General features: G+C 34.9%; 1 protein-coding gene across 1 annotated transcript in view; it reads right to left on the bottom strand.

Moving 5' to 3' along the window:
- LOC136854673 (carboxypeptidase D-like) overlaps positions 1 to 13,671 on the bottom strand; it is a 226,835-nt gene that overhangs the window by 130,925 nt on the left and 82,239 nt on the right. Inside the window, exons 12-16 of the mRNA XM_067131272.1 lie at positions 13,316 to 13,516; positions 10,634 to 10,873; positions 10,228 to 10,394; positions 4,433 to 4,697; positions 2,029 to 2,242 (exon numbers count right to left, since the gene is read on the bottom strand). Of these exons, the coding sequence (XP_066987373.1) occupies positions 2,029 to 2,242; positions 4,433 to 4,697; positions 10,228 to 10,394; positions 10,634 to 10,873; positions 13,316 to 13,516 (1,087 nt within the window). The remainder of the gene's footprint in view (positions 1 to 2,028; positions 2,243 to 4,432; positions 4,698 to 10,227; positions 10,395 to 10,633; positions 10,874 to 13,315; positions 13,517 to 13,671) is intronic.

The following is a 13,671-nucleotide window of genomic DNA, read 5'->3' as shown; positions in this document are numbered from 1 at the left end:
AGTATTTACTGAATACTGCTCTACAAAAATACCACTACTACTGAGAGAGAGAGAGAGAGAGAGAGAGAGAGAGAGAGAGAGAGAGAGAGAGAGAGAGAGAGAGAGAGAGAGAATGTCGGAACCAGATCTTTTACGAATATTTCTGAATAGCATTGTAAGATAGGAATGTTGTGGGTTGTGACCGTTGAAACCCGGGGACTCCCTGTATTGGAAAGTACTTTACTGTTACAGATCTCTAGTCTGATCTCAACCAATTTTCATTTCATCATGATCTTACAAAAATTTTTTTACGATGCTTGCGTATCATATCACGTGTGCTCCACATGTGATAAGCAAGCATCGTTTATGTTTACGTTTTCGCATTTACTAGTTTTTTTAAGTCTATTCTGAGAATGGTAATTGACTCAGTTTTTGCATGGGAAACGCTGTAACGTTTTATTCTTTTTCTTTTATAAATTCATCAAAACTATCGACGAACTTTCTCACTGCCTGTCTTGTTACAGATACATTGTGCAAACTGAATCTTCTATTGAACCTTTTAAACCATCCAGTACTTGCAATGAATTCTTGATGACAGTCATCACTTGCACGTTCCTTAAGGGTCCGAAACAGACTTCTAGCCTTTGCCTGGATGGTAATAAGGCTTAATAAAGTTTGTTTTTCAATTTAGTCTTTTATCCACACAAATGATAATCGTTCTATTTCACCGACTGGTCCTTGCCTTTGCTTTGTAATTACAGGAGAGTTCACTGAAGCAAATCTTTAAACAGCTTCATGTATACATTCTCAATCCTTATGAATTATTGACTGTTGAATGTGGAATTTCTAGGTCACATGCTATTGTCCTTATTCTTTTTCCTCCTTCATATTGTTTAATCACATTCACTTTCATTCCAAGTTGATAACCTTTCTCACCTTTTTGGCTGGATGAATTGTTGATGATGAAAAGAGAGAGAGAGAGAGAAATGAAAGCAGATGTTTATGTTCATGCTTGTTAAGCGGGCCACAAACAATCAAACATTTTTTATTGTACACTGCTACAGACTGCAGCTGGTGTACAATAAAATTTTAGTGTGAGTCAGAGAACTTTGGTGTCAATATTTTAGATGGACGACTATCAAACTGTTAGTCAATCCTTCTGATCTAGCCAAACATTCTTATATTGTTTAATTGTATGATCATATACCTTGCTGAATGCACGTTTGATAATGCGAGGCCTGCTTTACATGCACCGCTAGGACTGCTAAATTTTTACAATTTCTCTAGTTTTTTATTTTCATAATTCTTTTTCGCTACTGTCATAAACGTGGATTGTCATCAGTCGCACCCAGTTTAAGTCGACGCTATCTGTATTAGAAATGGAAGAAGCAGGACAAACACAAGTAAGAAGGCCCAGTAAATCATTAAAAATGGCATAAATAAAGATTTACACCTAACTGGACTTGAGACAGAAAGCGAATAGAACTGATCAAAGTGAAGAGAAAGTTTACCCGCACAGAGGAAAAAAAACATAAAAATGTCCATAATAATCATAACTGAGGGCTATAAAACATTTCATTTCTTTAAAAGTTAACAAGAAAGCTGCTCAACAAACATGCTATATAAAATATGAAGGTACAAAAATGCATAACCAGATTTCAATACAAAATAAAAGTTCTTCGTTGGACTGGTTGGTACTGTTCTCGGCTAGCACTCTGCAGGGCTCGCGTTTGAATCTCCGGCCAGCCAATGAAGAATTAGAGGAATTTATTTCTGGTGATAGAAATTCATTTCTCGCTATAATGTGGTTCGGATTCCACAATAAGCTGTAGGTCCCATTGCTAGGTAACCAATTGGTTCTTAGCCACGTAAAATAAGTCTAATCCTTCAGGCCAGCCCTAGGAGAGCTGTTAATCAGCTCAGTGGTCTGGTTAAACTAAGGTATACTTAACTTAATACAAAATAAAGCACTTTGCCGAGTCTATTTTTTTGCATTTACTTGTCTGAGAACTTGTTACAAAGACAACAAATTTTCATAGGAATTCTTACCTGGTTCAGAAGTTACAAAACCTTCAGTGTCAACAGCAGGGACTAAGATTATCTGCGTCTCCTTCAAAAGCCTTTGGATATCTTCATCCTTGCGATTCCAACCTTCCCCTAAATGCCTTGCCAAACGAATCACCAATTCTCTTCCAACAGGCTGAGAGCCATACAAACCACCAAATATCACAATACGAGCACGGTTGTCTGGGCCATCTACCGGCTAGAAAAACAAAAACGCATTGGGAGTCTTCCTCTAGTTGAAACATTTGGTTTTAAACACCATACTTAATAACCATAAATGCTCTTATGAACAAAGAAATACACTGTACTGTAGTACTTTTCAGTCATACCTAAAATCACTTGCAGTATCAAAAATACATGTATATACAAACAAAATGTAACAATAAAAAACAAGCATACTACAGAAGCGTGTGAATATCCTTGAAAACACTGACATAAGTCTATACTGTCTATATATATATATACTGTATACCATAGTATAATATATTTTCTTCAGCATATCACTCAGTATTTAAGTAGAAATTACGAAATGGACAGCAATCGCCTGTTCTATAAGGAAATACAGAATCCATTACTATTACCATTAAGATTGTTGTTGTTTTTTTCTCAAAATTTATTATTATTTCTATAAGATTTTTTATTTTTTCCCATTTTTATATTTCTCATTTATGTTATTATCATCTAACTCTTCAATATTATTATTTTGTCACTATTTTTCATGGGGGGCACATGCCCAGTAGCCCCCCACTGGATCTGCTAGTGCTGCATATGACAGCTACTTCCCTTAACTTTTCATAAAACTCAGTGAGACAACTTGTTGCTTTTCTCGAGATCGCATTCTCAAGGGTTTTGTGCAAGGCCCTCATTACTTCACTTTCCATTCCACAGTGTTAACATCATCATATGTATCTTTCTCTTTCATTGTTTGTGTTTTACCTTGAACGAGTTGCTAAAGGTTTGTAACTGCCTAACTGACAGCTGGCTTACAATGCCGTACAAGTTCTTGTCAGACCACAGTCTTCTCAAGTTGTACAAGGTCCAAGAGTGTTCTTCACAAGAAGCTCATTGCCTTTCCTTTGCAACAGATTCACTACTAAGAATGTAACAGCTTCCATTTTGCCAGGTCTTTTCTCACTGTCTCCTTTGGAGGTGGATCATATCAGATTCTTCTGGGAAGACCTTCATCCTTTTGAAGTGGCAAGGATGGGTCTTTATTGGTACCAGCACTCTCCTGACAGTGGAGCAAAGTCTTCATGGGATAATGCAAAAACTCTGTGGATCATTACTCTTTGGGCAAAGCCACCATCCTCCACATCCAGCTGACCATGTAACAACTGATTAACATCCTGCTAAAGAAGAGGGATGCCATTTTTAAGGATATTTTTGGCCTCCTGTCTTCTGCTCATCTCCATGAACTTGTGCAGCCAATCCCTTGGATCCTTTTTTTTCAGTCCTTATTTAAAGAGCTGGGTGAGAAACTAACCACCAAAGCTATAATCAATACTGGCAATTCTTCCTCAAGTCAACTTTGACCTATAAGCTTGCTCCAGTTTGCAAGTCTCTCTAGCACCTGAGGTAGTATGTCAGTTTGCATCAGAGTTCCTTCACCCTGCAAAATCAGCAGTCATCTTCTTTCCACAGAACTCTGTCACATTCTACTTCACCTTATGCTACCCAGAGATTGTTTTAGTTAAGGAGATAATGTTTGCCACTTCAGCCCAGCCAAGGAGGTCAATTATCCTGCAGTTCTGTAAATGATCTCCTAAACAACCAAGTCCCGTAAGTTTTGACTGGAATGCTGGTATCCAAAGAAGATCTAGTACTTAACAACCATATCTGGTTCATTCCTTCAGTTTCAACTGCCAAACGACTGGGGACGCAACATCTATGCCCATATATAGAAGACATATTGCTGGGTCTTCAGTGATGGTGACACAAGATAAGACATTCCTCTGGTGTCTTAAGATCTGGATGAAATGATGTTCTCCAAACATCTACTCAAGACTGGGGTGTCCATCTCTTGGGTCTTGAAGGAAGGGAATATCGGTCTCAAGTGGACCAGCTTATTTATATTAACATTTTATAGATCAAGTTTGTTTTCTATTCCTACAAGCACTTGTGACATCCTTGAAAAGAAGGACTACTGGAATCATGTCCAACAGAGAGATGCAGAGGAACAGGATGTAAATCTTATAACATTAAGTCTCCTTCCAGTGCCAACAAAACCTAACCTTATTAATCACAATACTGTACAGTGTGACATAAAGTATTTCTTAAATACACATAAAACAATCAAAATTACATTTACAGTAAAATCTGTTCATGAAAAAGTATAAGCTATATTTAATTTCCAAAAAAAAGAAATATCTGTACACAATACAGTACTTACTTTAACACCCATCTGCAATGCATGAACCTTCATACTCCATTCATTATCATTCAATAAGAACTCGGCAATATCTTTGTGTTTATTCTCTATGTCTGCCATTGCTTCATTTAACTGAGAATTGTTGAGATAATCACCAAGTAGATTCTCAGTAATACCAAAATCTTCATCTTGTGACCATGAACTAGTGTCATCTGCTTTCAATGTAAAATTGACAACAGTTGCCCATAAATGAGGAACTTCTACGGTTTGAGTGCTTGCTTTATATCTGTAACAGAAAAATTATCATCAACATGCATCAACACATATTACTGAAAGAGCATAACATATACCACATTAGTGTAATTATTATACAAATACGGCTAAAGACAAACCACCAGCAACTTTAGAAAAATACAAATGGCCAATGGCATTCATAATGCTGAACAAAATATCACTAAATATTAATATGAGGTGTACTGCAACACTGATAAAAAATTAAATATTGCATTACCCCCTCTTAGCACCAAAAATATTTAAAATTTATACATATTTCCTTCTTACTATCTTCTGTCCACCCGACATCCCTCAAAAAGGAGCCTTTATTAAAAGCAAATTTATTGGAGTACAACATTGCAATCTTCTGACCTTTACATCCTTAAGAAAAACACTCTTAACCCTTAAACGCCGAGCCTCTATTTACAAAAACGTCTCCAGTAGGCCGGCGGCGTTCGGTGAGTTAGCGCCGAAGCGGAAAAAAAGTTTTTTTCAAAAAATCACAGCACGCTTAGTTTTTAAGATTAGGAGTTCATTTTATACTACTTTTTTTGTCATTGCCTGAAGTTTAGTATGCAACCATCAGAAATGAAAAAAAAATATCATTATCATATATAAATATTGGAATATATGACAGCGAAAAAAACTCATATAATTGTATACAAATCGCGCTGTAAGCAAAACGGTTAAAGCTAATGAGTTAATTTTTTTTAGTTGTATTGTACACTAAATTGCGATGATTTTGGTATATAACAAATTGTAAAACGATCAAAGCAACACAGAGAAAATATTATCACAAAATGATGCATGAATTCAACGCCTTCGGACGTAAAAAATTTTTTTCAAAAATTCACCATAAATCGAAATATTATGCTAGAGACTTCCCGTTTATTGAAAAATGAAGCTAATTGATTGAATATTACTAGACTGTAAGTGTTTTAGCTTACAATTGCAGTTTTCGACCATTTCGGTCGAGTTAAAGTTGACCGAAAGTTGAATTTTTTCTATTTATCGTGATTTATATGAAAATATTTCAAAACTGATAAAAGCTACAACCATGAGTTATTTTCTGTTGTACTGTACATGAAATTGCACACATTTTCATATATAAAACTTTATGTAACGACTAATATAAAACGGTGCAAATATTACGACAATGAGACGAAAGAATTTCTGAGATGTTCGGCCGAGTTACACGCAGAGACGTAAGGAAAATGTTTTTTTCAAAAATTCACCATAAATCGAAATATTGTGCTAGAGACTTCCAATTTATTGCAAAATGAAGGTAAACAATTGAATATTACTAGAATGTAAGAGTTTTAGCTTACAATTGCGTTTTTTGACCATTTCGGTCGAGTTGAAGTTGACCGAAGGTTGAAATTTTGGCAGTTATCGTGATTGTGAAAATATTTCAAAACTGATAAAAGCTACAACCATGAGCTATCTTCTGTTGTATTCTACATGAAATTGCGCACATTTTCATATATAAAAGTTTATGTAACGACTAATGTAAAACGATGCAAACATTACGACAACATGACGAAAGAATTTCTGAGCTGTTCGGCAGAGTTACACTGCGCAGAGCGTAAGGAAAAGTTTTTTCAGAAATTCACCATAAATCGAAATATTGTGCTAGAGACTTCCAGTTTGTTGCAAAATGAAGGTACATGATTGAATATTACTAGAATGTAAGAGTTTTAGCTTATAATTGCGTTTTTTTTACCATTTCGGTCGAGTTAAAGTTGACCGAAGCTTGAAATTTTGGCAGTTGTCGTGATTTATATGAAAATATTTCAAAACTGATAAAAGCTACAACCATGAGTTATTTTCTGTTGTATTCTACATGAAATTGCACACATTTCCTTATATAAAACTTTATGTAACGACTAATATAAAACAGTGCAAACATTACGACAATATAACGAAAGAATTTCTGGCGCAGACGTAAGGAAAAAGTTTTTTTCAAAAATTCACCATAAATCGAAATATTGTGCTAGAGACTTCCAATTGGTTGCAAAATGAAGGTACATGATTGAATATTACTAGAATGTAAGAGTTTTAGCTTACAATTGTGTTTTTTTACCATTTCGGTCGAGTCAAAGTTGACCGAAGGTTGAAATTTTGGCAGTTATCATGATTTATATGAAAATATTTCAAAACTGATAAAAGCTACAACTATGAGTTATTTTCTGTTGTATTGTACATGAAATTGCACACATTTTCATATATAAAACTTTATGTAACAGCTAATATAGAACAGTGCAAAAATTACGACAAAATGACAAAAGAATTTCTGAAATTTTCGGCCGAGTTACCGCGTGGGCGTAAGAAAAAAGTTTTTTTTCATAAATTCACCATAAATCGAAATATTGTGCTAGAGACTTCCAATTTGCTGTAAAATGAAGGTACATGATTGAATATTACTAGAATGTAAGAGTTTTAGCTTACAATTTCGTTTTTCGACCATTTCGGTCGAGTCAAAGTTGACCGAAGGTTGAAATTTTTTGTAGTCGACGTACGGTACGTCCACTTGGCACCCAACAGACAATTTTAGTCGACTTATGATACGTCCAGTAGGCGTTTAAGGGTTAAATATCTACTAATATTCCATTTACTAGATACACAACATTTACAAAATTGATGGAATCATTTCATTTTCTTATGAGAAAGCTGCCTGGATAGGATACTGTGCTTAACCTTAAAGGGAAAAAAGAAAAAATGGAAGATGAAAAGGGTCTTATGGTAACATGCCTGGCCACACTTGCATATGCTGTAATATTAGATCTTTCTGTTTCTCAACATCATATCATATAGAGTGACCACCAGAACAAACTAGTTACATATCCTCAGCATAAAGACTGCTTGTTACAGTTTACAATTACAGGTTAATATAATTTTGAAAATGAAGGACCACATACAATACATGGTGTATATACTTGCGTATCATGCGACTTTTGAAGACCTAATTTTGAAGCTAATTTTAAGGGGTCACATCATACACGAGATATAAAATAAGCATATGTAATATTTACATATTAGTATCGTATTATAAAATACAAACATAACGAATATGCATCTTGTCCATGGATCTTTTAAAAAATTATGCTTTAATTCACTGTATCCAATAATATATATTCTCATATTACTATTGTACTATAAAATACAACACAGTGATCAATGTTTTGGTTGGAAATTGGCTGAGGGCGATTGCAAGGTAAGTTTATTTCGCCATATTTAACTCACTTCAGAGCTATTTTCTTGCTTTTAGTTAGCGTAAATTAATTTCTAGATACTCTATTAATATGGGAAAAGGTTATTTTTCGTTATACAAAGTGATTTTAAGTCAAAACATGACCTAATTATGTATCGTTGTGAACTAAATTGTTATTTTTTGTTAATAGTTAGTGTTGGGGGTATGTTTTTGTGTAATAAAAAAAAAATCAACAGATTCCACTCGCTACTTTCACTTGATTTCATTACAACACAAGCTTTACATATTTATCTTTTATCAGCGTGAAAGCAATATGTTCTTTCATGCCCAATAGTTTGGATTAAAATACTTTTCTCTCCAATTTTATTTACAGTTGAGTTTGATGGCATATTGAAGTTTAAGGAAATGCCATGTTGCCGATCCACAATAATTTATACCATTAGCAGCTTGAACATTGTTTTCTCAGCTTCAGCTACAACTTGCAGTTTAAATTTAGCAGTATATTTCCTTGCCGATCTTTTCTCCATAGCGAATAAGGGTATAATGTAAAAAAATATCAGTTCTATACTACTTAACATCATTTGTAACATAACTACGGTAATTTTTTACTATCGATGGTTGAAATGCAACCCAAACAGCTGTTGTTATCCAATTTGGCTGTTCATAGCAGAACAGCTGTTTCTCGTTTGGTTGTTTATGGCAGTACACTTTTACGCAACGAATGTAATGTTATAACTACTTTTATCATTCTCTTGTACATTTTTAACTTATTTAACTAGATGATGGGATAGATAAAGAGACTGAGGAAAAGAGGTTAGCCTCTGGTACAGTGCTCGCCCATTTTTATGCGGGGACAGGTTCCAGAACCTACCGTGGAAATGCAAAATCTGAGGAAATGCAAAAATCCCCTCTAAAAATACTTTTACCTGGCTTATATCTGCTAAATACCATGTACCTGTTACACTAAAATGCTTAACTGCCTATTTTACCATTTCAATGCTGGATTTTATATTTCTAACAAAAATATACCTTAAATTATCATACTAAAACAATTAAATATTTAAAACAAAAAATATACCCCAAACCATCATCCCATAAACACCCAAGTAACCTTACATTACGGTACTCTCTTACTACTGTTACTCTTAAGTAGGCTATATACACCCCTAAAATGCTTATAACTGCCCATTTTAAAAGTTCATCACCAAACTTGACAGTTAAAAAAAAATATACCTCAAACTATCATCTCAGAACACCCTAATATCATTTCAGAGTCATGTTGCAAAACTAAGTGCCAGCCTACAACTGTTACTCTTAAGTATCCCCTATCATTCAGACACGCAAGTTTTCTTTGACCTATGTAACTTTGCGCATCGTCTGGGTGTACATTTTAAGTACTGTATATTATTTTCCTGTGTTGAAATATTTACTGTACAGGTACATATTTTAGGATAGTCCTCACCACCTCCCATAAATTTATTAAAAAATTCTTGTGCTGTCATTTTCTCTCTCTCTCTCTCTCTCTCAGTATTCATACTTAATGAGAAAACACTGCAAAATATTTATAACATGTTATTTCACCTACAGAATCTACTTATACTGTATTGATCTAATCACCACAAAAATATTTAAAATCACCATAAAAATATTTAAAATCCGAATTTCGTATGTAAACATAAAAAACATGAAAATAAACAAATCCAGCAAGTTCACGACAGATCGATGAAGGTAGAATTGCCATATTTTTTGCTTTGTCTGATTTATTGTACCATATTTCATTACAAGTTTAGCTGACTATGATTATCACACATATTATAACAGTACACAAGAGAATATTTTATCACTGTTGATGTTTCATCTCTAATCACCGTAAAAATATTTAAAATCCAAATTTCATAGTAGGCAACACTCAACATTATTACTCTCCTCCCAGTTGGTGGACTGCAGAGATTCCCTCAGGAAATTCTGGCTAAGTGGTACTGTTTGTTACTCCCAGTCCCTACATAGCCATAAACAGAGGATTTCCATCTCTGAGGCTGCTATTATTTGGTTAGTGGTAAGACATGAAAACTTTTCTTTTATTGCCAGTATACTTGAATACTTAAACTTTTTCTCAAAGTATCTAAGTTTCAGAAAGACTACTATATAACTTATCAAAAAATAGATGAATATGGTATAAACTAGAAAGTATAAGGACACAAAAAACAATAAAAGGATAAAGTCCTAAAAACACATACACTTATTAAATCTAGAATGCAAACAAGAGTTCTAACTATATTTTGCATGAAACATGTTCTCCCACACATACTAAACAGTAATCAAAGCAACCTACCCGTCAGCATATACCGTCAGGACATGAGTGCCTGGAACCAATAGTCTCCAGTAATCTCCATCTGATGCAGATATTATTTCATGATTAATGCCTTGCACACTTATAGTGGCATTGCTTATAGGATTGTTATTCTCATCCATGATAAACCCTTTAACCCCTGTATGTACCTGAAATAGAAAAAATCATAATCTCACTGACTCCCAGCAATGTTGCAATGTTAAAGAATATTTGCTAGTTTTATTTTAATCACTATCTCAATGACTTTCAACAATGTTATAAAACAATTGCTAATCTTATTTCATTACTTAAAAAAAAATGTATACAATGATTCTATCTGCCAATTTTCATTCAAACAAGAAACTGTGCCCTATTCAAAATAAAAAAACATTCATTAAGAGAATCATACTTGCTCCACATATGAAAGTAGTGACTGCTTGTTTTCATTCCAGTAACGAGGAAGTTCAGAGCTAAGAGGATATTTGTTGCATGACAATTCTATAGTTATTTCAAAGCAATTAGTATTTAAATAATTCCAGTCCTGCATGCCACCAGATACACTGTACCACACAGCTCCGTTGGTAATTCCATCAGCAAACACAACATCAGGAGAATTACAAGGTTTTCCAACAAACATTCTAGGGTGAGCCTGTAATGTATTCAATTATGTAAGAGCTGCAACTCACTATTCTAGAAAAACACAATAAAAATTATTATACTTCCAAATACACAGTATACATGTTATAAAGCTATAAAAAAAAGTGCACTGTATAATATATACCTATTGCTATACAATGTAATGTCTCAAATGCCATATTATGTATCAACATTTAGCACTATCTCCATTACCACTACACTAATCAAAACACCAATGTATTTAATTTGATTAATTTGGCCTAATGATCTGGCACTCAAACTGTTTGACTGTTCAACACCAATAAAAGCATCAAGACTTCATTATGAAACTTAACAGGAAAGTCTGATGGGCAACCAGCTCCTTGAGTTTGTAACAGTGCCAGCAAAGGCTTTGAGAAGGCAACATGTGAAAGAAATGAAGTTTTAGAAATCAGATCAAAGGACAATTCTAAAAATTTATTCATAGGGAGGCCTGCTTATGCACCTTTAAAAAATTATCAAATCCAAACTAAAAGGTTAAAAGTTCCCGAGATAGACTTTCTGAAGAACTGAATCAAGTCCAAAACATCTCGATAGGCATTCAAGTAAAAACCATGATGGACAAACACAAGATATGGCTGCTCAGTGCTCCTTGATTGCAGATAAGGATCTCTTCTAAGATGCAAGAAGTGTGAGAAATCAGCAATCAGGAACAGAGGCACTGTGTGCATGAGTATTCCATTTCTCACCAACTAATGACACTGACCCATTTCCTTTGGTAAATGTTAATTGAGATTCCGCATACCACTGTGAAAGCAGATGCTGCAATGTCCAAAAAGACTAGAATTTTCACAAGACAACTTCCATCTGTGAAGAAAAAGACATCCATTGATTGTGGGATCTGTGAAAGTGGCGTTCTTCAGTTTCCTACGTAAGGAAAGGATTCGGGGCTTGTCCATGACAGACCTAGAAGGACAGTGAACCACTCATCTTGAAGCTGAGAAGGGGTAGCGAGAGTCATCTTGGTGTCTGTTCAAGACCACAACTTAACTACAACATGCTTGAGGATACTGGGGAGGAAAGGCACTGGCTTCCATATTGTCCCATAACTGCAGCATCGCATCCACTCGACAGGTTGTTGCATCTAGCTGAGGCAGCCAGTCAACTGGCAGTTTGTTCGTTATTTGACTTTGCAAACAGGTTGACTAGAGCAGTTCCCAACACTTGCCAAATCACCCTGCAAACATTCACGTTCAATGAATATTCAAGAGGAAGGATATGGAATTTGCTGCCGATGGCATCAGAAGCTCCTGGAACAAAACTGGGAACTAGAGTTAAACTGTGCTCCTCCACCCATCAGATTTCAACAACAAAACCATAAAATGATTCAGAGTGGATACCTACTTGGTTCCTCAAGTAAATGATTGTAGTTGTCTTGCTGAACATGTCTCAGGAATGTTTCTCTCTCTAACAACGTCATCAAGAATGTCTGGAGACAGACAGAATGGGTTATATTTCTCAGATGTTAATATAAAGACACTGTTCTTCTTGACACCAAGCACATCTTGCTTGAAGATCCAGGAGATAAGTATCCCATTTCTAAGTGGAATGTCTGAAAGCATTAGACCCTTCAGGACCAGAGGAACTAGGGAAGAACCTTGCAGTAGATGACCTCTCTGATGCTCTGATGAAGGTTCATCAACACCTCATTCACCCAACTGAAAGATTAATAAGACCAAATCCTAAATTGGATGTTGGTTATCAACTTTTCCCACAGGACTCCAGGTGACAACTCATCACCTTGCAGAAAGATATTGCACATGGACTTCTACAAACCTGCCATTCACCACACAATGGATCCTGTCCTCAGAGGGCCAAACAAGTCCTCTTCAAGTGTCGATCATCATACCAATAATAAAAAAATATGGGTGAGAAGAGTGCAAAAGTTGAAATGTTGGTAGGAAAGAGAAAGAGCCCTTGGAAATGCTGGCTTGGAGTAGAAGAGGTATATAAATGGATAGGTCCTATTATCTACCATGAAAGTGTGTCTATTACCAAAGAAAATAAGGAAATATGTGCAAGGGACTTCTTATAAAGTTATAAAATATATTTAAACCTGAAGACTGAGCTAAAACTTTGTTTTCATAAAGCCAGCCAAAAAAAATTCATTAAAGTTCATGAGCATTCTATGCAAGTACACACCTATAATATGGATACAGTGGTATTTTTGTACATATGGTTTGTCCTTGATTCAGCATTTAGAAGATTAATAATACAGTGACTGTCTTGTTTTTACTTTGGCATCACCCCATATATATGTCAAATTGTTAAAAAAAAAAAACTTCCTTCATACCCCTATTTGACAGGCAATTCTATCATGCTTACCAATTACAGTTTTCCATTAAAACCTAAGGCTGCAATCACCTTTTACATACATTTGCTTTTCAACAACAGAAAAAGACATATCAGTACGCACATAAGAGTAAGCTTTGGCTAATTTCTTAAAAACATCATCATCAGGACAGGGGCTATGCAGTCCACTCCGACCCAGTGAATTATCATCAAAAGGATAATTGGCAACCAATGAGCCTCCATGAAGATTTGCAGATAAAACAAATGGATACTCTTTGCACCACTTCATAACTGCAAGTGTTTCTGGTTCTTGCTTTTCATTTTCCTGGAAAGAATAAATGTCTCAGATATAGAATACATGGTTTTCACATAATCAAGTAAAGTGAAGAAAAATAAATATCATCATCTTATAACAAAATAATAAAACATTTAAAAGATTTTAGTATTATTGTCGCTGTATGAAGGCCAGCTCTATAACAA

Source organism: Macrobrachium rosenbergii, chromosome 29 (assembly GCF_040412425.1).
Source record: "Macrobrachium rosenbergii isolate ZJJX-2024 chromosome 29, ASM4041242v1, whole genome shotgun sequence".
NCBI classification, from domain to species: Eukaryota; Metazoa; Arthropoda; class Malacostraca; order Decapoda; family Palaemonidae; genus Macrobrachium; species Macrobrachium rosenbergii.
Note: the sequence above shows the minus strand (reverse complement) of the source record. Positions and strands in the feature narration are given on the sequence as shown.